Genomic DNA, 25,036 nt, shown 5'->3' with positions numbered 1-25,036 from the left:
CTCGTCGCCATCCCGGATCAGTCTGATGAGAGTGGTGTCGTCCGCATACTTCAGGAGCTTCACAGAAGAGTTGCCTGAGGAGCAATAGTTGGCGTAGAGAGAGAAGAGCAGTGGGGAGAGGACGCACCCCTAAGGGGTGCCAGTATTGGTGGTCCGGGTGTCGAATGGGATGGTCCCCAGCCTCACATGCTATCTCCTGTTGGTCAGGAAGCCGGTGATCCACTGACAGGTGGAGGCAAGCATCGCGAGTTGGATGAGCTTCTGTTGGAGGATGTTAGGAGCGATGGTATTGAACGCCAAGCTGAAGTCCACAAACAGGATCCTGGCGTACGTCCCTGGGGTGTCCAGGTGTTGCAGGATGTAGGACGGTTGAAGATCCGTGCAAAGGTGGGTGCCAGTTGTTCAGCACAGACTTTCAGGCAGGAGAGGGACATGCCGTCTGGGCCTGGTACCTTCCTGACATTTTGTCTCCGGAACATCTGATCTGCGAGGACCTCCTCCTCGCGGATCAGAAGTGCGGGCACAGCTTCTGTAAGAGAGAGAGTAGATGATAACGATGATGGAGGTGTGGCATGGTTGTAGGGGGAGGTGTGTACGTTGATTGAGATGCAGGAGGTCCTGTTGTGTGGGTGGACCGTTCAAACCTGCAGTAAAACCTGTTTAGCTAGTTTGCACGCCTTGGGTTCTCCACAGGTTTCTTGAAGCCCGTGATGCTCTGCAGACCTTTCCACACTGTTGAGGGATCAGGATTGGCAGAGAGGTGTCTCTCCAGGCTCTCTCCATAACATCTCTTGGCATTTATATCTCTCAGTTCAGTGTGTTCCTGGTCTGCCTGAATAGGTCCTGGTCCCCACTCCTGTAGGCCTTCTCCTTGGCTTTGCGCAGCATCTTGAGGTTTGGTGTAAACCAAGGTTTGTTTTTGTTGTACGTGCAGAAGGTCTTAGTCTTAACACACAAGTCCTCACAAAAGCTGATACATGATGTGACAGTATCGGTGAGTTCATGCAGGTCTGAAGTTGCAGCTTCAAAAACCCCCAAATCGGTGCAGTCAAAGCAGGCTTGGAGGTCCTACTTTGACTCCACTGTCCACTTCCTCACAGTCCTCACCACAGGCTTAGAAGTTTTTAATTTCTGCCTATAGGTTGGGATCAGATGAACTAGACAGTGGTCCAAGAGTCCTAAAGCTGCACGGGGCACAGAGCGGTATGCGTCCTTTATACCATTATTTTCCAAATTAAACATGAAACCGCAATGGCATTGTACAAGTCAATTCGAGTAATAACAAAAAATACAACATATATACACACACCTGGACAGGTGTTCTGGGCATATCAGACCTGGAGGAGGCCCTGGGGCAACCCAAGTCACTCTGCAGCGAATGCGTCTCCGAATTGGTTTGTGAATGCCTTCGCATATCCCAGAAGAGCTGTATGGAGTTGCTAGGGAAAAAGAAGTCTAGTCTTCCCTGCTTAAGCTGTTGCCTCTATGATCCGGTCATTGATAAGTGGAAGAAAATGGATAAGTGGATTTAAAAAAAAAAGAAAATGGAGAATGTAGGGGAGAACTGGGTTCGGGCATCAACATTTTGATTAGGAACTGAATAGAATACATTCATAATTGAACTAATTACTTACACCATTTCTGGTCAAAATAATACATTTATGTAGTGATAATTCAGTAACATACCCAAGGAATGATTGGTAAAAATGAGAAAGTAACAATTTATTATAATACTGCGGGGTGATTTGAATACTGTGCTTAGTTTAAGCATTTTGTCATATCTATAGTGTAACTGTGTGTTGGTTGTGTATGTATGGAAATGCTTGCGCAGGTGATTCCAGATGTTTCCTGTTCTCCGTGTTCCCCAGACTGAGAGTTTATACAGCGACAGGTTACAATCAACACTTCATGTATCTCAACCAGAATCAGCAGACCATGCCCAACGGACTGGTGAGCCAAAACTTGTCAATGCCTACTGTATTCTAACTTAACGTGGGCCACAGGGTAGAGAAACATTACAAAAATTTCCCCATAGTTTATGAAAGCGTACAGTATCTGTTGTTAGCCAAACTTGGTAGTAAAATTTACAGACAAGCACAGTCCTCTGATTTGAGAAACATTATTTGGTTGCTCTTCATAGAGTAAGGTTAATGTTTGAACTTTAAAGGAAAAGCTCACCTCACAACCTCAGTAAATAAGGAACTCGAGTATAAAAAGTAATAATAATTAATGAACAATCTCTAAATATAATTAAAGTACAAAACATAATTCTTACACTACACTTACATACCGTATTTTCCGCACCATAAAGTGCTTCGGGTTAAAATGCGCAGACTCAATTCCGGGGGCTTTTCTGTACTTAATCCACACATAGGACGCACTGCATTATAGGGCGCATGCATGCCATGACTTGAGGTAAGAAAAAAAAAAACCTACGTCACAGGAGCAAGGCAGTCAGTTCTGTTGTACTTTATTTCATGTAGTGTATTGTACTCACAGAGTTAATCAATATTAATACGCAAATCCATGAAAAAAACATCATCCTCTTCTGTATCCAAATTAAACAGTTTGGCAAGGTCGCCCTTAAACATGCCAAGTTCCCTCTCGTCGTTGTCACATTGCTCTTCTGCAATGATCCTGGCTTTCTAGAAAGCCCTAATTGTGCCTCGTAAGCATGTCTCTTTGGGAACGCAGTGGGATACCTCCGTAAGAGTTACGAGAAGTGGCTGGGGAGAGGGAAGTCTGGGCTTCCCTGCTGAAGCTGTTGCCCCTGTCACCCAACTCTGGATCAGCGATGGATGGATGTTTTGGTAATGTTTTCCGTGTTCTTGTTTTTTATCAGGGCATGGGCGGCCAGCACAGGTACTTTGGACTGTGGTTGGATAGTGATTTTGGACATGGTCACAGCCGTGCACAGCCAAAGTGTACAACGTTTGGAAGCCCTCAACTCTCGGCGGATGAGGAGTTCATTTTGGACTCAATGGAAATATGGGCAGTAGGAATAATCTCTGACCTGGAGGAGGTAAGAGCACCTGATTTCCTCATTATGTAAAGGCAAAAAGAATTAGGGATTCCTTCAACGCTCTTTCATAAATAAAAATAAAAATCTATTAAACATCACATACAATGTAGGGTTGGACAATAAATAAACCTTGATACAAGTTGGTATTTAAAAGCCTTGGCAACAAATTTCATTATGGATTTTTGTGATGCGCAAATATTATGTAACTCACCTGCTGCGTCATGTTTTTATTACGTGAGTCAAGCTATGTCACACGTCATGAGCGCCCGAATTGAGTGGTCAGTCGTATAACACCGAAGCCCAGCAATAGAGTAAGTCACTACAGAATTCTACTATACTCTGCTTTGAAGTGAAGCAACGTAATATTAATAAGGCTCTCTTGGTGATAGTGTGTCCTAAATTATCTAATTTGACAAGCATGAATTGCTTATTAAGTGAATAACTTGAGAGCGCAGTAGTGTAGTTCACATGACTAGACCAGACATGGGTAAAATGTTTTTAATACGGCCCCACCAAACTTGTCCAACTAAAAAAAAAATCTTAATCGTTTAATCATTATATCTTATCATCTGGTTATATTACCGTATTGGCCCGAATATAAGACGATGTTTTTTGCATTGAAATAAGACTGAAAAAGTGGGGGTCGTCTTACATTCGGGGTCTAGACATTATACCCATTCACAACAGTAGACGCGCCAGATATCTTTAAAGCAAGTGCTGAACTTAACTCCCCAGGCCAAAGCGAACCCCTGTCTCAAAGAAGAAAAATAAAAATAGCTGTTAGAAAGGTTCCTATGTTGATGTTAAAATGTTGGAAAGTTACGTCACCGTGCCTTAAGTCTCGCGTGGGTTACCTCAGCTTATCGCGATTGTTGGAGCTTGTGCGCAGCGGTAAGTTAAAGGTTGCTGGTATAGACTGAGTATGTTGCTGTGATCGTGTTCGTCTTTGACACAAAGTGAGTATACACATTTCATTGTTACTACTGTCCACTGTTGTGCCTTTTGTCCGATCGCGGTTTGCTTCGTGTGGGTGCCGTTTGATTGACCGCTCCGGCACGCTCCTTTAAGTTTGCTTTGCATCGTACAAGCAGCGCACACGCATGACTACAGCCGTTACACAGCGACACGGCGACTAACGGTCGCCAGCAAATGTATTTTGTTGTCTCGATGACTTTTGTTTGGTGTGTTGCAGAGAGTATTTCATTTATGGTTATTTAGTATAGCGGAACCGTTACGCGCAGTTAGTTATGTAATGTGTGCCATCTACTAGTGTTGTGTGACGTCAGAAGTTGAGCGTTGACTTACGTGCTGTATTTCTGTCTGTTGCAGAACCACACCACACACACACACACACACACACACACACATGTACACGCACACCACACACGCACACCACACACGCACGCACCCCACACATTCTTCACACGCTTCATACAATAATCACATACACAAGAATCACATTCACACACCCAAACACTCACCCATGTACACTACACACACCTGCTCTCAAGACCAAACATGTGCCTATACCCTTTTGCCAGTTTGCCTGTATGCCCCTATGAGCCACAATGCCTGTTACTTTTTTGCCAATAATTCAGGAAAGCAATCAAAACTGAACCACGTCTTCCCTCCTTTTTCTGACCGACACCCGGGGGCAAAAAGAGCATAACCATCCGAGCAGTCCTCAGGCTGCCCAACAATAGCGGTAGCAGTTTGCATTATTTTATTGCATTGTTTTTCCTTATTAAGATTTGTTTCATGACTACAGTTACAGTTAGACTTCACTTTGATGGTTAATGCAGTTATTGCAATTTTGTTGTTTTATAATATAGCGTATTGGCCCTAATATAAGACGATATTTTTTGCATTGAAATAAGACTGAAAAAGTGGAGGTCGTCTTACATTCGTCTAGACATACCCATTCACAACGCTAGATGGCGCCATATATCTTTAAAGCGAATGCTGAACTTAACTCCCGAGGCCAAAGCGAACCCATGTCACGAAGAAGAAAAATAAAAATAGCGGTTGCACGAAGAAGAAAAATAAAAAATAGCGGTAAGAAAGAAAGGAGAAGAAAATAAGAGAAGAGATAACAGAAAATTGAGAAAGAGTAGGTTTATTTACATTTCAAAAACCAAAAGCCATTCCTTTACAAATGTGATTGTACTTTAGTTTACATGTTTAAATGTTCAGATATTAAGATGTGATAGACAGTTTTTGCATGATTTGAATGAGGCAAAATAATATTTGTTTCAGATATCCTGTGATTATTTTCTGTATAAAAATTACATTTGGTGTTCAAAAAGTCTTTTTTCAAACTTGAGTCTTGAAAAAGAGGGGGTCGTCTTATAATCAGGGTCGTCTTATATTCGGGCCAATACGGTAATATAATATAATATACCGTATTTTTTAGACTATAAGTAGAGTTTTTTTCCATAGTTTGGGTGGGGGGGCGACCTATACTGAGAAGCGACTTATATGTGAATTTTTATAAAAAATTTCAAAATTAAAAAAAAAAAAAGAAAAGTGAAACTGCCATGTACCAAGGGATTACTGTAATTTGAATTTCAAGTGACATCAGCGGCATGGTGCGGCGCAGCGGTTGTTTACATAAAGGACAAAGATTCAATCACGGGATGACGAAGATGAAGAAAGGCCCCATGTACTACCGGCATCATTAGCGGCTTTGTTTGTACGTGACACGGAGGACGAAGAGTTTGAAGGATTTACTGATTTGGAGTGACACAGAAGGTTTGAAAAACTATTATGGCTTTTACACACGCCCGGTCCTACTCTACGGAGCTCTCTTTCACCTCCGTGGATGGAAGTCGGGGGCTGGCGCTCGGCCGGGTGGCTGTCCGGGGACGGTGGATGGGGCTCGGACATGGCTTTTACACATGCCCGGTCCTATTCTACGGAGCTCTCTTTCACCTCCCTGGATGGAAGTCGGGGGCCGGCGCTCCACCGGGTGGCGCTCCGCCGGGTGGCGCTCCGCCGGGTGGCTGTCCGGGGACGGTGGCTGGGGCTCGGACATGGCTTTTACGCACGCCCGGTCCTATTCTATAGAGCTCTCTTCCACCTCCTTGGCTGGAAGTGCCACCTCCGGGATGGATGTCCACGCCGCCACAGGCCTGGAAGTCGACGCCGGTGCTTGGGGCCGTGTGGCGGTGAACTATTTGTTATAGTTATTTGATATATTTTATTTCGTGTAGCAACTTGTATATGTTTTTATCGTTACAGTTCAGTAGTTGTTGGCCGGGTGGCTGTCCGGGGACGGTAGATGGGGCTCGGAGATGGCTTTTACGCACGCCCGGTCCTATTCTATGGAGCTATCTTCCACTTCCGTGGCTGGAAGTGCCACCTCCGACCTTTGTCAACAATGGGTGTGCGCTGCTGACGGCGCTTGCACTTCAAAATATTCCACAGGCCCATATAACGATATATAAATTAGATATCAAATAACTATTATATAAACAACAATATTATCAAACCATCTGTGTCACTCCAAATCATTAAATCCATCGATCAAATTCCTCGTCCTTTGTCCACAACGCCGCGCGTGCGCCCTGACGTCAGCCTTGTCGTTATTCCACAGATCTAGTATATAACTATATTGTAGCGTTAACAAAGTACAAGGAAAGACGTGGGTTTGGTAAACGGCTCTTTATTAAACAAAACAAACTTCCAAGCGTGTGGCGGCGTGGACTTCAAGACACGAGAGCTCCATGGCATAGGACCAGGCCATGTCCGAGCCCCATGCACCGTTCACGGACAGCCACTCGGCCGAGCGCCGGCCCCCGACTCAGTAGAGTAGGACCGGGCGTGCGTAAAAGCCATAATAGTTTTTCAAACCTTCTATGTCACTCCAAATCCTTAATTCCTTCAAACTCTTTGTCCTCCGTGTCACTTAGAAATGATCATCGCTAATGATGCCGGTAGTCCTTACGTGGGTACGTTTGGCCTTTATGTAAACAACCGCCGCGCCGTGCCACTGACGTCACTTGAAATAGTAATTGCTTGGTACATCATGATTCTCCAAACTTGCTTTCTGCTGCTCGATTACTGTTTTCAGCTGCATATTTTACAACGAAGTTTGTAACCTGCAAAATATGAGTTTCTTTTTAGTGCCATTTTTCTTAAGCCCACCCAGTTGATGAGTCACGGCCAACGGTGAAATTTAGAGCGCCCTCATCCAGTTTCGTCTGAAAATATAATGTTTTTCAGATGTAGTTTTTTGTTTTGTTTATTTGGTTGTTTCATCAAAGTCAAAGTCTGCTTTATTGTTGAATTTTTTTCATATACCAAGACACACAAAGAGATTGAAATTATGTTCCCACTATCCCTCGGTGAGATAGTACACATATGCATACAAGCAACACAAAAAAAACAAGAAGGCACAAACAATGAATAAATAAGAGTGTTGAATAAATGATAAATAAACAAATACCGTATTTGCCGGTGTATTGGTCGACCTTTTTCGATCCAAAATCGACCGAAAAAAATCGACCTCGACTTATACACCGAGTCATAAAATTTAACTTCGTATTCATCGCTTCAAATGTGATGGTAACCAAGGCCGTTTCTCATGCATCTCATTGTGCGTTGCACTTAGAAAATTTGAACCGTGCGGCGTGCGCGAGTGCGCGGCCCGCTGGAAGTCCAATGAGGCGCCGCGATCTCCTGCGCGGTGCTTATAAAGTGCCGATCCGCTCGGCTTGGAGCTATTTCCGACCTCCCGTTGGTGCCGGGCGGCGTGCGCGAGCTCGCCGGCCGCGATCTCCTGCGCGGTGCTTATAAAGTGCCGATCCGCTCGGCTTGGAGCTATTTCCAACCTCCCGTTGGTGCCGGGCGGCGTGCGCGAGCTCGCCGGCCGCGATCTCCTCCGCGGTGCTTATAAAGTGCCGATCCGCTCGGCTTGGAGCTATTTCCGACCTCCCGTTGGTGCCGGGCGGCGTGCGCGAGCTCGCCGGCCGCGATCTCCTCCGCGGTGCTTATAAAGTGCCGATCCGCTCGGCTTGGAGCTATTTCCGACCTCCCGTTGGTGCCGGACGGCGTGCGCGAGCTCGCCGGCCGCGATCTCCTGCGCGGTACTTATAAAGTGCCGATCCGCTCGGCTTGGAGCTATTTCCGACCTCCCGTTGGTGCCGGGCGGCGTGCGCGAGCTCGCCGGCCGCGATCTCCTCCGCGGTGCTTATAAAGTGCCGATCCGCTCGGCTTGGAGCTATTTCCGACCTCCCGTTGGTGCCGGGCGGCGTGCGCGAGCTCGCCGGCCGCGATCTCCTCCGCGGTGCTTATAAAGTGCCGATCCGCTCGGCTTGGAGCTATTTCCGACCTCCCGTTGGTGCCGTGCGGCGTGCGCGAGCTCGCCGGCCGCGATCTCCTCCGCGGTGCTTATAAAGTGCCGATCCGCTCGGCTTGGAGCTATTTCCGACCTCCGGTTGGTGCCGGGCGGCGTGCGCGAGCTCGCCGGCCGCGATCTCCTGCGCGGTGCTTATAAAGTGCCGATCCGCTCGGCTTGGAGCTATTTCCGACCTCCCGTTGGTGCCGGGCGCCGTGCGCGAGCTCGCCGGCCGCGATCTCCTGCGCGGTGCTTATAAAGTGCCGATCCGCTCGGCTTGGAGCTATTTCCGACCTCCCGTTGGTGCCGGGCGGCGTGCGCGAGCTCGCCGGCCGCGATCTCCTCCGCGGTGCTTATAAAGTGCCGATCCGCTCGGCTTGGAGCTATTTCCGACCTCCCGTTGGTGCCGGGCGGCGTGCGCGAGCTCGCCGGCCGCGATCTCCTCCGCGGTGCTTATAAAGTGCCGATCCGCTCGGCTTGGAGCTATTTCCGACCTCCCGTTGGTGCCGGGCGGCGTGCGCGAGCTCGCCGGCCGCGATCTCCTCCGCGGTGCTTATAAAGTGCCGATCCGCTCGGCTTGGAGCTATTTCCGACCTCCCGTTGGTGCCGGGCGGCGTGCGCGAGCTCGCCGGCCGCGATCTCCTCCGCGGTGCTTATAAAGTGCCGATCCGCTCGGCTTGGAGCTATTTCCGACCTCCCGTTGGTGCCGGGCGGCGTGCGCGAGCTCGCCGGCCGCGATCTCCTCCGCGGTGCTTATAAAGTGCCGATCCGCTCGGCTTGGAGCTATTTCCGACCTCCCGTTGGTGCCGTGCGGCGTGCGCGAGCTCGCCGGCCGCGATCTCCTCCGCGGTGCTTATAAAGTGCCGATCCGCTCGGCTTGGAGCTATTTCCGACCTCCCGTTGGTGCCGGGCGGCGTGCGCGAGCTCGCCGGCCGCGATCTCCTGCGCGGTGCTTATAAAGTGCCAATCCGCTCGGCTTGGAGCTATTTCCGATCTCCCGTTGGTGCCGGGCGGCGTGCGCGAGCTCGCCGGCCGCGATCTCCTCCGCGGTGCTTATAAAGTGCCGATCCGCTCGGCTTGGAGCTATTTCCGACCTCCCGTTGGTGCCGGGCGGCGTGCGCGAGCTCGCCGGCCGCGATCTCCTCCGCGGTGCTTATAAAGTGCCGATCCGCTCGGCTTGGAGCTATTTCCGACCTCCCGTTGGTGCCGGGCGGCGTGCGCGAGCTCGCCGGCCGCGATCTCCTGCGCGGTGCTTATAAAGTGCCGATCCGCTCGGCTTGGAGCTATTTCCGACCTCCCGTTGGTGCCGGGCGGCGTGCGCGAGCTCGCCGGCCGCGATCTCCTCCGCGGTGCTTATAAAGTGCCGATCCGCTCGGCTTGGAGCTATTTCCGACCTCCCGTTGGTGCCGGGCGGCGTGTGCGAGCTCGCCGGCCGCGATCTCCTCCGCGGTGCTTATAAAGTGCCGATCCGCTCGGCTTGGAGCTATTTCCGACCTCCCGTTGGTGCCGGGCGGCGTGTGCGAGCTCGCCGGCCGCGATCTCCTCCGCGGTGCTTATAAAGTGCCGATCCGCACGGCCTCCCGGAATTTGAACACATTTCGTCAATAAATTTCGCATATTGAATTTTGAAGTTTAATATAATGCAACAATTGAGCTCGACTTATACAAAGGATATATCATAAAATCGTAAATTTCCGTCGAATTTTAGGGGGTCGACTTATACACCGAGTCGACCTATACACCGGCAAATACGGTAATAATAAATAGAGGCGGCTCGGTGTCGCACTGGGTAGCACGTCCGCCTCACAGTTAGGAGGGTGCGGGTTCGATTCCACCTCCGACTTGGATATGGTGCTTTAAAGTGTTAATTGCTTTATTTGATGTTTTCTCTATTTTTTATGTCTTGAATATGTTCAAGATAAAGATATAAAAGCATGTGAAGTGATCAACTATACTAAAAATAACATGGGAAGTGGTCAACCATACTTGTAAGTGATGTCTTAATGATCAAGTAAAAAAAACATAAGTCGCTCCTGAGTATAAGTCGCCCCCCCACCCAAACTATGAAAAAAACTGCGACTTATAGTCCGGAAATTACGGTACTTCAACTAATCAAAAGATCCTTTGTAATTTTTTTTTCTATGATGTAAAACATCAAAGGCGGGAGGAAATATGATACGCTTAATAGTGTTTCTAATATAACTTTCATGGACACATTTTGGGCAGAAATATGGTTTGATCATTGTTGCCGATGATCTATATCATGATTGATTTTTTTCCCTAGGGAACATCAGTCTTGTGATGAAGGATGTGGTGGAGCTCATAAGAGAGAAACACATCAGAGAGGAAGCCATCACCCCGAACAAACGACTTATACTACCCAAGCAAAGAAGCAACACAGAAGCCGTATCAGTCCAAACAAGCAAGCCAGTTCATAAGAAATCACCTTAGACTTTCAAAGACTGCTTTTTATATCATTATTATTTATTCCCTTTTTTTTGTACATAAAGTCAAAGTCCCAATGATCATCGTCACACACACATCTGGGTGTGGTGAAATTTGTCCTCTGCATTTAACCCATCCCCGTGTGATTTTGATCCATCCCCTGGGGGAGAGGGGAGCAGTGAGCAACAGCGGTGCCGCGCTCAGGAATCATTTGGTGACCTAATCCCCCAATTCCAACCCTTAATGCTGAGTGCCAAGCAGGGAGGCAATGGGTCCCATTTTTGTAGTCTTTGGTATGACCGGCCGGCGTTTGAACCCACGACCTTCCAGTCTCAGGGCGGACACTCTACCACTAGGCCACTGAGCTGAAGTTAAATCTGTTTCTGAATGTTCATAGAAGTCAAAATAAATTATAGGTTGTATTTATGCATTTGAACAGATGAAATGAAAGGCGTCAGATAGCACACATGGGGACATTGGATATTCTATGGCTCTAGAAACCCATGACAGGCACCAGATGGCAAGGGCTCCCTAATCTTGGTCATGGCGCAGGATGGAATTGAGCATCCTAGAAATCACCAGCACCATTTTACCAGCTGCCTTGAGGCAACGTGCCTATTCCTGATGAATGAAACAGGAAAGCATAAGAATAAACATTTAAGATGAGGGAAAATAAAAACTGATTTTGTAATATAGTAGATGCTGTACTTATGTTATTAGGAAAAAATAACAGAATATAACATGAAAATTTGTGCATAAGGATGAACTTCATTCAATAAGTGCAAATAACTTGGATGTAGTTATTCCAGACAAATCTACATTTTAATAAAAACTGAACACGTTCTGAGGTATCACACCTCTTTCCTCCACCATATTGTGCCTTGTACTGGTAGGACGCTGCTTCCAGTACAAATCTGTCAAAGCAGATTGTAGAGAATCCAGGATGTTGAATGATGAAGTCAGCCCCTCTGGAAAGCTATATCAAATCTAATAATGTGATCAGGAAAGGCCAGAAGCAAGCTTTTTTTTAACACGCTATCACTAGTTAATTTCTTCAACACTCTCTCTCTCTCTCTCTCTCTCTCTCTCTCTCTCTCTCTCTCTCTCTCTCTCTCTCTCTCTCTCTCTCTCACTCCCTTTCTCTCTCACTCACTCACTCACTCACTCACTCACTCACTCACTCACTCACTCACTCACTCACTCACGGGCACCTGCGTGTGTAAAACCTCTGACTGGAAAGATCAGTCAGAGCTGCTCTCTTCAAAAGAACACATGGTTTTAAAGTTGATGTGTCGAGGTATTAATAAACAGGGCCGGTCGTCACCAAATTAATGTGCATATCTACTCATTCCTCACTTCAGTCTCTGCAATTGGTGTTTATGCCTGCATGTCTTCACCGTGGACAGCCAGGAAGCAGTGTGCGGGTGTGCGCGTTTTCCCAGCCTGTTGGTATATATGGGGCTCTCCGGTGCACCTGCTGACTTCCACATTTCATCATTCTCATATAAATCAGCCACGGAGAGGCTAATCATAATATGTTGAAGTGGTCATATGTAGGGATGTCCATGTAAATTTTGATGCCAATTGATAGTCGATTTTGGACATTTTAAGCAATAGTCTACAATGACTTCCAGTCGGGGAATTGGGATCGGCTCCTCAAGTGTCTTCCACCAAGACATGAAGGGAGGTGGTTGTGGTCATATTCTTCATTAAAAATGGGCGTCAAAATAGAAAATAACACTTTCAATTTTCCTGAACAAAAAATACATGAACTGGACGTGGCCATATTGTTCATTAAAAATGGGGGTTAAAATTGAAAATAACACTTTTAATTTTATCCATCCATCCATTTTCTGAACCGCTTAGTCCCCACGGGGGTCGCGGGCGTGCTGGAGCCTATCCCAGCCGTCATCGGGCAGTAGGCGGGGGACACCCTGAACTGGTTGCCAGCCAATCGCAGGGCACACAGAGACAGACAACCAATCGCACTCACACTCACACCTAGGGACAATTTGGAGTCTTCAATCGGCCTACCAAGCATGTCTTTGGAATGTGGGAGGAAACCGGAGTGCCTGGAGAAATCCCACGCGGGCCCGGGGAGAACATGCAAACTCCACACAGGGAGGGCCGGAGGTGAAATCGAACCCGCACCCTCCTAACTGTGAGGCGGACGTGCTACCCAGTGCGCCACCGAGCCACTTTTAATTTTAATGAACAATATATACGTAAACTGGGCTAGTGAGTGAAAAATGGACCGTCATCTCTTTTGTGTCTCGTGCTGGTATACAGCTGACATCCAAATTTTGCAATCAGTCTCACATTGAGAGGGTATAATCGATTTGTTTGATGGAAAACACATACTGTAGTATACACCTTGTATGCACATAGTAGACTAGCATCACATTACACAAATTCTTGTGTGATATATTGAAAGCTAGTTTTATTAATACACTTCTCCAATCACCATCTACAGTTGCGTCTTTCTATTTCCCACTTGTAAAACTAATAATTGTAATTTTCAGTTTCAGGATGAAAAATGGATGGGGAAGAGGAGTGTCTTGGATGTGGATCCAGAGGTCCAGGCTATGATGGAGATGACCGGCAAAAAATTACATAGCCAGGGTCTCAGGGAGCCAGATAAGGACCAGAAGTACTAATGGTCACTTTATCTGGGCCCATGGAAGATCGTGTGCTGATGCAAATTTTGTATTCTAATCTACCTTTAAACAGTCATTTCATCTATTCCCAGCCTGTTATTGTAATTTGTGACTGTGTTCTCGTAAACCGGTATAACAATCCTTGGCAGTATCTAAATTGCTTAAATGTAAGTGGATGTAGTACCAGATGAATATATTTAGTCTATGTTCACACTGCAGGTATAAATGCCTGAAGGTCACATGCAGTAATTTGATACGGTGCAATTTATTGCTGGTGTCTTAATTGCATGTCAGTGGTTTACTTATGTTGTCTCTTCTTCCGTGTGGCTTGGCAGAAGTGTGCACTGTATCCGACTGAACATTTTTCACAGTGTGAATGCAGCCTACTGTGCATTTTACATGTAGGCAGCAGGCACATTCTAACATTTCAAAACCATTTTGTATATGGGTAATTCTCTGTGGCAAAATTGCATATTCAAATGCTGACTCACTTCTAGAGTCATTGTTGAGTTGAGCTGCACACCCCTCTCTGTCTGAGCTGCCTCAGGTTAGGGTGTGTCTTCCTGCATGGAGGCAGCTGATTAAGTGCACCAGGTGGGGATGTTGGAAAAATCAGTGTGGTTTGGAGGCACTCACATACAGGACATTGAGGGGCAAGCAGTGTGTGTAACAAAGGGAAAAGCTGGATGTGAGGAAAAGAGACTGCAGGGCAAAGGCTTGTAAAGACAGAAGAAGGAGCCGGTGAGCTTTTGGACATTTAGATGGTTTGCAGAGAAATGGAGTAATAATGTGATGAATAAGTTGAAATGTGTTTGTGATTAATCATGTGAAAACGTCAAGATTAACTTAATATTATTCGGGTGAAAATACAGTTAATAACGGGGTGTGTTTAAAAGGTATTTGAGCTAGAAGTAATCAATTTGTATGCGTGTATTTACAGGGGTTAAAACTGCTTTTGTTTGGGAAAAGTGCTTTAAAAATGTATTTGTACATATAATGTATTTCATTTATTTTGGGTACTTTAAATATGGGTATTTTCTACTTATAGTGAAGTTGGTTTCTAATAGATAAAAAATTAAGTATTTGATTTTGGGTTATATTTTGACCACCTATTTCTGGTTTGGACAACTCTGGAAAATAAAAGAAAGAAAGAAAAGAAGTCCGAATCTTGTACATTTGAGTGAATTCCATTCGAATCTTCAAAGCAAGCCTCCTTATCAAGTGGGGGAACTGCAGTTTAACCTCTCAAGAGTGAGGTCCACTTGACAGTCATTGTTTTCTTCCCTTCACAATCAATCATCGAATTTCACTGCATATAATATTGCGGACCCTGCTGAGAACAACTTGACTGAGATTTGTGTTGTCATTTGTGTGCAAATGTATTTGGAGTGGTCAAAAATAGCCAATGTCATAACACCTTTGACCCTTAAAACGACTCAACTTCAAATCAAGTTTATTGATCTAGCCCTTAATCACAAGAACATCTCAAAGGCTTCACATGCCCACAGTTGACAAATATTCTCGACATCCACTTACCTTAACCCCCTGGAGGGCAAGGGAAAACTCAAAAACCCTAAATTGGGGAAAAATGAGAAACCTTGAGAAGGGACCACAGATGGGAAGATCCCTCTTCCAAATGATCAGGCTGCAATGGCTGCAGAGTGGGCAACACTTAACACAATATGAAACAATACAAAATAAGGTAATGTAGATGTCCATAATCAAATGAAGAGCTGCACGAAGACACCCTCAGTTATCATGGCAGTGCCTGCGGAGATTCAAGATTCAAGAGTTTTTATCCACCATGTTTGACTGTGCCAAACAAGGAATTTAACTTCGGTAAATCACATCCTCTGCTCAACATTTAGGTGACTAACAACAACACTCAGGACATGTGAAAAATGGCAGATCTTCTCAAACATCCTGTTGGAATAATTTTAAGTGAAGCTTTGGCCTGCCAGACCTGGAGGCCTCGCCTTTACGAGTTTATCTTTCCTTTTATCTAGGTTCTTCCTTTTTAGTGATAGGGATGTCTTTTGATCCCTGTCAGCCATTTGTATCCTTCCTGTCCTTATGTTGTCTGTGTGTTTTGGTTCCCGTAAGAGGCCTTCACTAACAATGAGCAGGGCTTATTTGCATAGGTGACATGTTCTTTGTTTGATTCACAGGAACTTCATTCCTTTTCATTTAGATGTAGGTTTGGTTCATAGATTGTAGTTTATCAGACCTATTTTTCTTTGTTAAGGGTTACATACAGTTAGAAGTAGTTGCATAAAAGTTATCCCATATTTACTCAATGTTTGTTTAAGGAACTGCATACCGGTTACCTCACATTTGTTTAATGTGTGTTGAAATGTTTAGGACAAGTTACTTATTATTATTATGTGTTAATTACCAAGTAGATAAAGTTAGCAAAGGTCTAGTTGCATTTGTTCCACAGCAAAGCGGCAATCAACGTGCTTCAGGGTATTTGACGCCGGTCGAGGAAGAGTCAGCCAACTGAGGGAGGACAGCTGGGGACGGCCTCTGTGGGGGGTCACGAGCCAACAACGAAGTGCTAATTCACACCACACTACATTCTTTAACTTATCAGCGTTGCTACAGACACAATCCCCCCTCCCTTTAGTGTAGCAACGCCTCTGTAACCAGGGCAACCATAACATTAAAAAGAGGGGCACGTGGAGTAAGGACTCAGAACTGATGGAGGTTGTAACTGAGATTGCTTTCTCTATCGTTCTCCTCGCGAGTAAACCTGTTCTGGTTGTCTTCTCCTCTTCATTCCAGCAAGTGATTTAATGTCTAATCGTATTTAGACCCAACACATCCCCTGATCTTAAACTCCCAAGAGGGCAAGGAAAAACTCGAAACTCCAGCTAGGGGAAATGAGAAACCTTGAGAAGAGACCACAGATGGGAGGGTCCCTTTTCTAGGATGACCAGGCTGCAATGGATGCAGAGAGGACACATAGTACAGTGTAGACAATTCAAAAAAGGTGTGGAGAGCAGGATGTTATTGCACAGTAATGACTCTGAGACTCTAAGAGTGGTGTGAGTTCATCAGAGCAACAGCCTGGGGGAAGAAGCTGTCTCTGTGTCTGCTGGTTTTGGCGTACAGAGCTCTATAACGCCGTCCGGAAGGGAGTCGTTCAAACAGAGTGCAACCTGGGTGCGAAGGGTCTGTAGAGATGTTACTTGTTTTTTTTTTTTTTTTTTTACAATTCAATTGTTTATTGAATGCTAAGCTGCTAGCTAGCTCGCACCGCGCTCGTCAACACGGTCATTTTCAACTCTAAAGCGAAATACTATCAAACCACGCCAGATCCGCGGCCGCCAGATCCGCGGCCGCCACTGGGAATCCTCCCGGCGCAATTGGACTCGCGGTCACATTAGTGTCCCACTCCAACGTCGCCGGATTCGCTGCCGTTGCCGGACCTCGAGCCTACAACGCTGGACCCGCTGTCGGTGCTGCACTTCGTCCCAGCAACGCTGGACCTGTGACCGTCGGTGACTGCGTGCCAGTAACGCCGGACCTGCGGTCTACACCGGACTTCCAGGAGGCTAACACCATCAGCCCCAGGAGGAGAGCTACCATCTGGCCCAGTGTGCTAGCACAACCAGCCCCTGGAAGAGAGCTAACATCACGCTCAGTAAGCTAGTCCACTTGGACTGCAGGTTGTAAGGTATTCATCAAATCTGTAGGAGCAGCAGAGAGTTCTCATGGTTTCTGCATTAGTGCCATAGAGCAACTTAAGCGGTATGAAGGAGATCAGTAACCTGTACATCATTACTTAGAACCTCATGTTGTGATACTTTTATATCATGGAAGGTAAAAAACCTGGTGAACTTATCAACCTATCATGAACAGTACTGACAAATGCCTTTCCTTTCCAACTGGTCTGTTTAACAAACAAGCACTAATAGCTGAAAATGAAGAAATTGATTTGAAAACATTTGATTACACTGATCATAAGGGATTTGATATAGAGAACAATATTGATCCTGTGAATAACTTCTTTATCAACTACAATCAAACGAACTGTAAATACTATACTGTAGAGCAATTTAGCGAGAATGTAGCAACAAATAGGGCAATGTCAATTATACATTTTAATAGTAGGAGCTTGAAAGCAAACATCTCTAAGATCAAACAATGTTTAAAAGATATGAATAATCCGTTTACTGTTATTGCAATATCTGAAACCTGGTTAAAGGAAAATCAGGCTGAAAAGATTGACATAGAGGGGTATGAGAGTTATACATTAAATAGGATGGGAAAAAGATGCGGAGGGGTTGCTCTATTCATAGACAAAAACTGTAAGTGTAAGATAGTAAGAAATATGTCTCAAGCAATAGATAATCTCATGGAATGTATTACTGTTGAAATAGAAATGGAATCATCAAAAAACATTTTGGTAAGCTGTGTATACAGATGTCCAGGTTCAAGTATTGAGGCATTTAGTGAACTATTATCAAGAATGTATGAAAGAAAAATCAATACGAAAATGGTCTATGTCTGTGGTGATTATAATATAGATCTACTGAACCCACTTCAGCTGACTCCAATAACAGAATTCATTAACTTAATGTACAGTATGAGTCTTTACCCTGCAATAACTCGTCCGACTAGAATCACATCTCACAGTGCCACTATAATTGATAATATATTTACAAATGTGATTGAAAAGAAAGTAAAAACTGGACTGATAATAAATGATTCACGTGACCATCTGCCAGTGTTTGCGGTGATCCAGAACTGTACAAGGGAAAAAAAGGATGCTATAGCTTTTAAAATGTGTAGAATGAACTCTGGTAATTCAATTAACTCATTCAAAAATGATCTTCTAAAACAAGACTGGAAAAAGGTATATGTGGGTGATGTAAATGAAGCCTACAACACATTCATGGCCATTATATCTGAACTTTATGATAAAAACTGTCCTCTTGTAAGGAAAGCGGTCAAGAAAAAACATGGCTGACAAAGGGAATCTTAAACGCCTGCAAGAAAAAAAACCTGTTATACAAAGATTTCCTAAAGATAAGAACAAAAGAAGCTGAATTGAAATATAAGACCTATAAAAACAAATTGATCAAAATAATGAGAAACAGTAAAAGGAACTACTATAGCAAGAAACTGGAGGAAAACAAGAGTAACACAATAACAACATGGAAAGTGTTAAATGAAATTATTAAAAACAGAACTGGAAAGCCAGGATATCCTTCTTACTTTGTAAACAGTAACAATATAACTATAAATGAACTTGCAATGATTGCAGAGGAGTTTAATGATTACTATGTTGGTATTGGGCCTACTTTGGCGGAAGAAGTACCAAAAAAAGGGAGTACAAGTGACCTAATTAAGGATGTACCCATAGCCAAAAGTATGGTTCTAAGGGGAACGGATGAGACGGAAATAATAGAAATCGTTAGAGGATTTAAAGGTAAAAAGTCAACTGATTGTAATGGAATAGATATGTCACTTGTTAAAAATATTATTGAAAGTGTGGTGAAACCCCTAACACATATTTGCAACCAATCACTGACAAATGGTGTTTTTCCGAGTGAAATGAAAACAGCTAAAATTATTCCGATATATAAAGCTGGGGACAAACACATATTCTCAAATTACAGGCCAATATCTTTACTCCCACAATTCTCCAAAATACTAGAAAAAATTTTTTATAAAAGGCTTGATGATTTCATCACAAAACAAAATATTCTGTGTGACCAACAGTATGGATTTCGGAAAAATAGAACCACCACAATGGCTTTGTTAGATTTCGTAGCTGAAATAACAACAGCTATTGAAAATAAACGATATGCTGTAGGTGTCTTCTTAGATCTTAAGAAAGCTTTTGATACTGTAAATCATAAAATACTGTTAACAAAACTTGAGAGATATGGCATACAAGGTATGCCACTCACTTGGTTAAACAGTTATTTATCAAACAGGAATCAATATGTGCAATTAATGGACTTCAAATCAAAGTTAAAGCAGGTAAAGTGTGGGGTTCCTCAGGGCTCAATATTAGGCCCCTTGTTATTTATTTTGTATGTTAATGATATGTGCAAGGTCTCCAGATTACTCAAGGCCGTAGTTTTTGCAGATGACACGAATCTGCTCTGTAGTGGGGACGACCTGGACCAACTACTTGTACGTTTCCTGGTCCTGGACAGGTACAAGTCTTGGATAGATGGGAGGTTAATTCCAATTATCTTGAGATGGCTCACCTCAGATCTCATCCCGGTTCATTGATGCTCCAAAGCCGAGGAGGAGGGGGCATGAAAGACAGTACAAACTGCAGTGAAAATGACCAGCGTAGTTTAATTAGAAGCAAGAGCATATAAATAATGTCTTTAATCGTGTCTTGAATGCTTCTATTGAGATATCAGCTCTGATATCTGTGGGTAGGCATTCCAGAGCTCTGGAGCCCAAATAGAGGATGCTCTTGATAGACCACACTGAGTCTAAAGTGAGCTTGAACTTTTATTGTTCTTGACTGAGGGGAAAATCGTCACAGCACCATGCGGCTTCCGGGTTGTTCTGACAGATCGTCGCTCTTCGGACACAAAGTATGGCAGCGGACCAAGAGGTATGTACGGCTTCGTGCACCAACTGCACCCTTCTCTTAGAGAGGTTGTCTCTGCTAGAGGGACGTGTCCGCCAGTTAGAGCAGAATAGTGCGATAACAGTAGTTGCGGCGGACACAGACGCGGGCTGTAGTCAGCCCGCTAGCCCGGTTAGCATTAGCCCCAAGCGGCTTGCTAATCGCGATGAGCCAGGTAAGACGCATAGCCGTCCAAATACATCTCTGTCTGCTGGCCCTCGCACTTTGGTCATAGGCGACTCCATTACCCGCAACATTACGCTTAAAAATCCAGCCACGGTAATGTGTATTCCTGGGGGCAGAGCACCCGACATAGAAGCTAATCTTAGGGAGCTGACTCGCAATAGGCCTAGTCAACAGCGTAGTTCCAACAACACTAGCTACTCGGACATAGTGATACACGTCGGCTCCAATGATGTTAGGATGAGACAGTCAGAGATCACAAAGAAAAACATAGCGAGGACTTGTGATCTTGCCAGAAAGATGAGTCGGCATCGAGTATTTGTCTCTGGCCCCCTGCCTGGGAGAGGCACTGATGAGAGGTTTAGTAGATTAGTCTCCCTTAATCGATGGATGGCTGGGTTCTGTAAAAAGCAGGGACTGTATTTTATAGATAACTGGTCCTCCTTCTGGGGCCGCCCCGACCTGCTGAGGAAGGACGGCCTTCACCCTAATCGTGAAGGCGCCTTCACTCTTTCTAGGAATATAGATTACTGTTTGAGCCACTCATGACAGGTCACTTTAGAGCAGGCCAGGGCACAGGTGATTAGACCACCTGTGAGGATGGGTTTGGAGTCTGTTAAGTTAAAGTTAACTAGCGCTAGGCTAGACTTTCAGCATACACATAGCTCCTCGTGTAGACTAGAGCGCGACAGTTTAAATAGTGCTGCAGTACACATAAACACACTTTCTACTGGGGTAGTAGACAAATCCAATCACTCCGTCCCGACCGGTCTTGCTGATGAAACGGTGCCTGTTTTAGATAACTTCACATGTGTAACAAATACTCATCATCAAATTCCCACGGTCGTTTCATCCCACCGCCCTAATAAACTTTTGAGAGGTGATATTAGGCCTAGAGAACACAATTTTACTCGCATCCCGTTTAAAAATCCTTCGATAGATACGCACCCTGATCAACCAATTACACTTAAATTCGGTTTTATGAATATTAGATCACTTCATACGAAAGCAGTTCTCGTTAATGACCTTATCACGGAACATAATCTAAATGTTTTTGGTCTTTGCGAGACCTGGTTAAAACCTAATGAACTGCTGCCACTTAACGAGGCCTCGCCTCCAAATTTTGTGAGCTCGCATGTGGCTCGTCCTCGACAAAAGGGTGGGGGTGTCGCCCTCATCTCAAATTCTGAGCTTAGATTTAGGCCTCGCTCAATTCACGTATTTAAAACATTTGAAGTTCTCATTGTGCGATCCACTGCGTTACCGTCATTCTATCTTGTTGTTATTTACCGCCCACCCGGGGCTTACTCTGGCTTCCTGGATGAATTTTCAGAAGTTGTGGCTGATCTAGTGACAAATGCAGATAATATAGTTATCATGGGTGATTTCAACATCCACATGAATTCACCGTCGGAGCCACTGACTTCGGCATTTCAAACTTTAATCGATACGTTTGGTTTTACGCAAGCTGTACAGGCAGCAACGCATAAGAATGGAAATACCTTAGATCTGGTATTATCCCAAGGACTAGCAACCTCAAATATAACAGTACTGCCATACACTACTGTTCTGTCTGATCATTTTTTAATAAAATTTGAAATTTTAGTTCCTTGTCAAAGACAAGAGAGCAATCAGAATTATAGCAGCCGTAATTTTAACTCCATGACTGCAACTGCGCTATCTGAGTTACTGTCGCCGGCAACGGCCATGTTTCCCGCGTACAGTGGCTCTATCGATAATCTTACAAATGAATTCAATGCGACATTATTAAAAGCCATCGACTCTGTGGCACCGCTACGTCTGAAAACTCGCCGTAGATGGCCAACTCCGTGGTTCACAGATGAAACACGTACGTTTAAACAATTATGTAGAAAGTATGAGCGCAGATGGCGTTTAACCAAACTTGAGGTTTTCCATCAGGCATGGAAGGACAGCCTCCTGAAATATAAAGATGCGCTTATTTTAGCAAAAACTCGTTATTTTTCGCAAGTCATTAATCTTAATAAAAATAATCCTAAATACTTATTTGATACAGTGGCAAAGCTAACTCTGCGCCAGCCGACCCCCGATAGCTCCTTCCACTCAGCTGACGAGTTTATGAAATTTTTTGCTCAAAAGATTGAGTCCATTAGGGACGAGATCAAGAATACCATGCCAATCGCTCCGCCGGTTACTAGCGCTGGGGATCATGCAATAACCCTCTCAAATTTTAAAAGCGTGTCCCTTGAAATGCTTACAAAATTGGTTAGTACGGCTAAACAAACAACATGTTTACTCGACCCGCTTCCAGCCAAACTACTTAAAGAATTATTTCCAATTTTAGGACCGTCCATCTTAAATATAATCAATCTGTCTGTTTCCTCTGGGATAGTGCCAATGGCCTTTAAAACCGCTATTATTAAACCACTACTTAAGCGAGCAAATCTTGACCCGGACTGTCTCAGTAATTATAGGCCAGTTTCAAACCTTCCATTCATAGCAAAACTTCTCGAAAAAGTAGTAGCACAGCAGCTTATTGATTACATGGTCGATAATAATCGATATGACTCTTTTCAGTCTGGTTTTAGAGCCAATCATTCTACAGAGACAGCACTTGCTAAAGTGACTAATGATCTCCTCATAGCTATGGATTCAAATACGTCGTCTGTATTGTTACTACTTGATCTTAGTGCTGCCTTTGACACTGTAGACTTTGATATTTTATTAGGGCGTCTTAAAAGTTGTGTTGGTATCTCAGGGTCAGCACTAAGCTGGTTCAATTCCTATCTATCAGGCAGGACGCACCGAGTGGTCCATGGTAATACGTCCTCTGAGCTTTATAATGTTACTTGTGGTGTCCCACAGGGATCGGTACTCAGACCGATTTTATTTAATATTTATATGATTCCGCTTGGGGGCATAATACGTAAATATAATATTAGTTTTCAATGCTACGCGGATGACACCCAATTATATATGCCGTTATCGATGACAGATCCACAGGACTGCTGTAATCTCGAGGCGTCCCTTGCGGAGATTAAACAATGGATGTCTCTCAACTTCCTTCGTCTTAACCCGGATAAAACTGAGATGTTGATAATTGGTCCTACTCGTTATCAACATTTATTTAAGGAAACCACTATAACTATAGATAACCGTACTATCACTCAGAGTGATACGGTAACTAATCTCGGGGTAATATTTGACCAAACGCTCTCCTTTCAAAAACACATTAAGAATATAACCAGGATTGCGTTTTTTCACCTTCGTAATATTGCTAAGATTCGTCCTATCCTCTCGACTGGGGATGCGGAAACTATTATACATGCGTTCGTCACGTCGCGCCTGGACTACTGTAATGTATTATTCTCTGGTCTTCCTAAATCCAGTATTAAAAGTCTACAGTTAGTGCAAAATGCCGCTGCGAGGCTGCTCTCACGGTCAAGAAAATTTGATCACATTACCCCAATATTAGCCGAATTACATTGGCTCCCGGTCCATTTAAGATGTGACTTCAAGGTTCTTCTACTAACCTATAAAGCACTGCATGGCTTAGCGCCTTCATATCTCGTCGACCTAGTCGTTTCTTATGTTCCGTCTCGTAACCTTCGTTCGCAAAACGCTAGTCTTTTAGTTATACCGAGGGCCAAGAAAATGTCTGCAGGGTCTAGAGCATTCTCTATTCGGGCTCCAGAGCTTTGGAATGCCCTACCAATGTATATTAGAACTACTACCTCAGTAGAAACATTTAAGACACGTTTAAAGACACATTCCTATGAGATGGCCTTTAACTAACTTGTGATGGCCGATTTGGCCGGAGTTTGTTCTGTTCTCTCTGCCCACCTCCTCCCCGGCTGGGGTTAGGTGGCTCAAAAGCGGATAGCGGCTGGCTGGATTCTCGGGGACCAGTTCGGGATGGGGGAGCTGCGGCTCGGCCCACTTGAGGACACTGCCAGGACAATCGAGGACACCTCCGACATCCTTTTTTTTTTTTTTTTTTTTTTTTTATCCATTTTTTTCATTGATTTTCATATTATGTATTACTTGTGTACTCTCTGCATCCATTATAACCTGGTGATCCTGAAAGGGGGATCCTTCCATCTGTGGTCCCTTCTCAAGGTTTCTCATTTTCCCCTGGTAGGGGTTTTTTGAGTTTTTCCTTGCCCTTTTGGGAGCTTATGATCAGGGGATGCTTTGAGAATAATTGTCAATTTTGGCTATGTGAAGCCCTTTGAGACTGTTTGTGATTTAGGGCTATACAAATAAACTTGACTTGACTTGACTTGACTTGTGTCTCTCCTTTATGTAGTGTTGTCCTTTTTTTTTTCCCCCTCAAAGGAGATTCTTGCTCTGCAGTTCATTTGGCCAACTGTACAGCTATTGTTTTTATTTTATTTTTTATTTTTACAAAAAGCTCGACACTGCTCTCTGCTGTAATGTCCAATATGCCGTCTTGTAACAGTCTAAAACTCTAAATGAATGTTACCAACCTTGTCAGAAGAAATGTACAATTCCAGGTGTTACAACCTTCCTCTGCAAAATAAAAGTTGTCCTCATTTGCATAAATCTACAGTAGTTGTAGCATACAATAGCATAAATCACACTGTAATTGCAATCTTGACATTAACACACAGTGGAAATAACTTTGATGTAATAGTTTTTTTCTTTGTAGTATCCTGCAGGAACAAGATTAGGATAAGCCCTGTGCAAACCAGACAGCTGTGAAGGTAGCCAAGGTACACTTACATTGCCCGTAGATGAGTGTCATACATAGAGAGATAGATACTTTATTGATCCCAAGGGGGAAA

At 44.5% G+C, this 25,036-nt stretch overlaps 3 protein-coding genes across 6 annotated transcripts in view; all 3 read left to right on the top strand.

Annotated features, from left to right (window-relative positions):
• The window catches only part of meak7 (MTOR associated protein, eak-7 homolog), a 73,355-nt gene extending 57,138 nt beyond the window's left edge, over positions 1 to 16,217 (top strand). Inside the window, exons 7-10 of one of the 4 annotated variants that reach the window (XR_007482139.2) lie at positions 1,832 to 1,950; positions 2,843 to 3,022; positions 4,621 to 4,727; positions 10,645 to 12,137. Coding sequence is in view for 3 of the 4 variants with exons in the window: in XM_049723062.2 (XP_049579019.1) it covers positions 1,832 to 1,950; positions 2,843 to 3,022; positions 13,328 to 13,462 (434 nt within the window). In the remaining variant the exon portion in view is untranslated. Of the gene's footprint in view, positions 1 to 1,831; positions 1,951 to 2,842; positions 3,023 to 4,620; positions 12,138 to 13,327 lie in introns of those variants that run through there. The other 3 variants (XM_049723062.2, XM_049723065.2, XM_049723064.2) reach the window with 3 other exon arrangements.
• LOC137839501 (uncharacterized) overlaps positions 1 to 24,510 on the top strand; it is a 130,982-nt gene extending 106,472 nt beyond the window's left edge. Inside the window, exon 2 of the mRNA XM_068651053.1 lies at positions 24,093 to 24,510. The gene's annotated coding sequence lies outside the window, so the exon portion shown is untranslated. The remainder of the gene's footprint in view (positions 1 to 24,092) is intronic.
• Positions 17,388 to 24,510, top strand: LOC137840363 (uncharacterized). The gene is made up of 2 exons (XM_068651055.1): positions 17,388 to 18,040; positions 23,193 to 24,510. The coding sequence occupies exon 2, from the start codon at positions 23,205 to 23,207 to the stop codon at positions 24,021 to 24,023; it is 819 nt and encodes a 272-aa protein (XP_068507156.1). The 5' UTR covers positions 17,388 to 18,040; positions 23,193 to 23,204; the 3' UTR covers positions 24,024 to 24,510.
• Positions 24,511 to 25,036: the final 526 nt, after the last annotated feature.

Source organism: Syngnathus scovelli, chromosome 6 (genome assembly GCF_024217435.2).
Source record: "Syngnathus scovelli strain Florida chromosome 6, RoL_Ssco_1.2, whole genome shotgun sequence".
NCBI lineage: Eukaryota > Metazoa > Chordata > Actinopteri > Syngnathiformes > Syngnathidae > Syngnathus > Syngnathus scovelli.
This window is presented reverse-complemented; position numbering and strand designations above follow the sequence as displayed.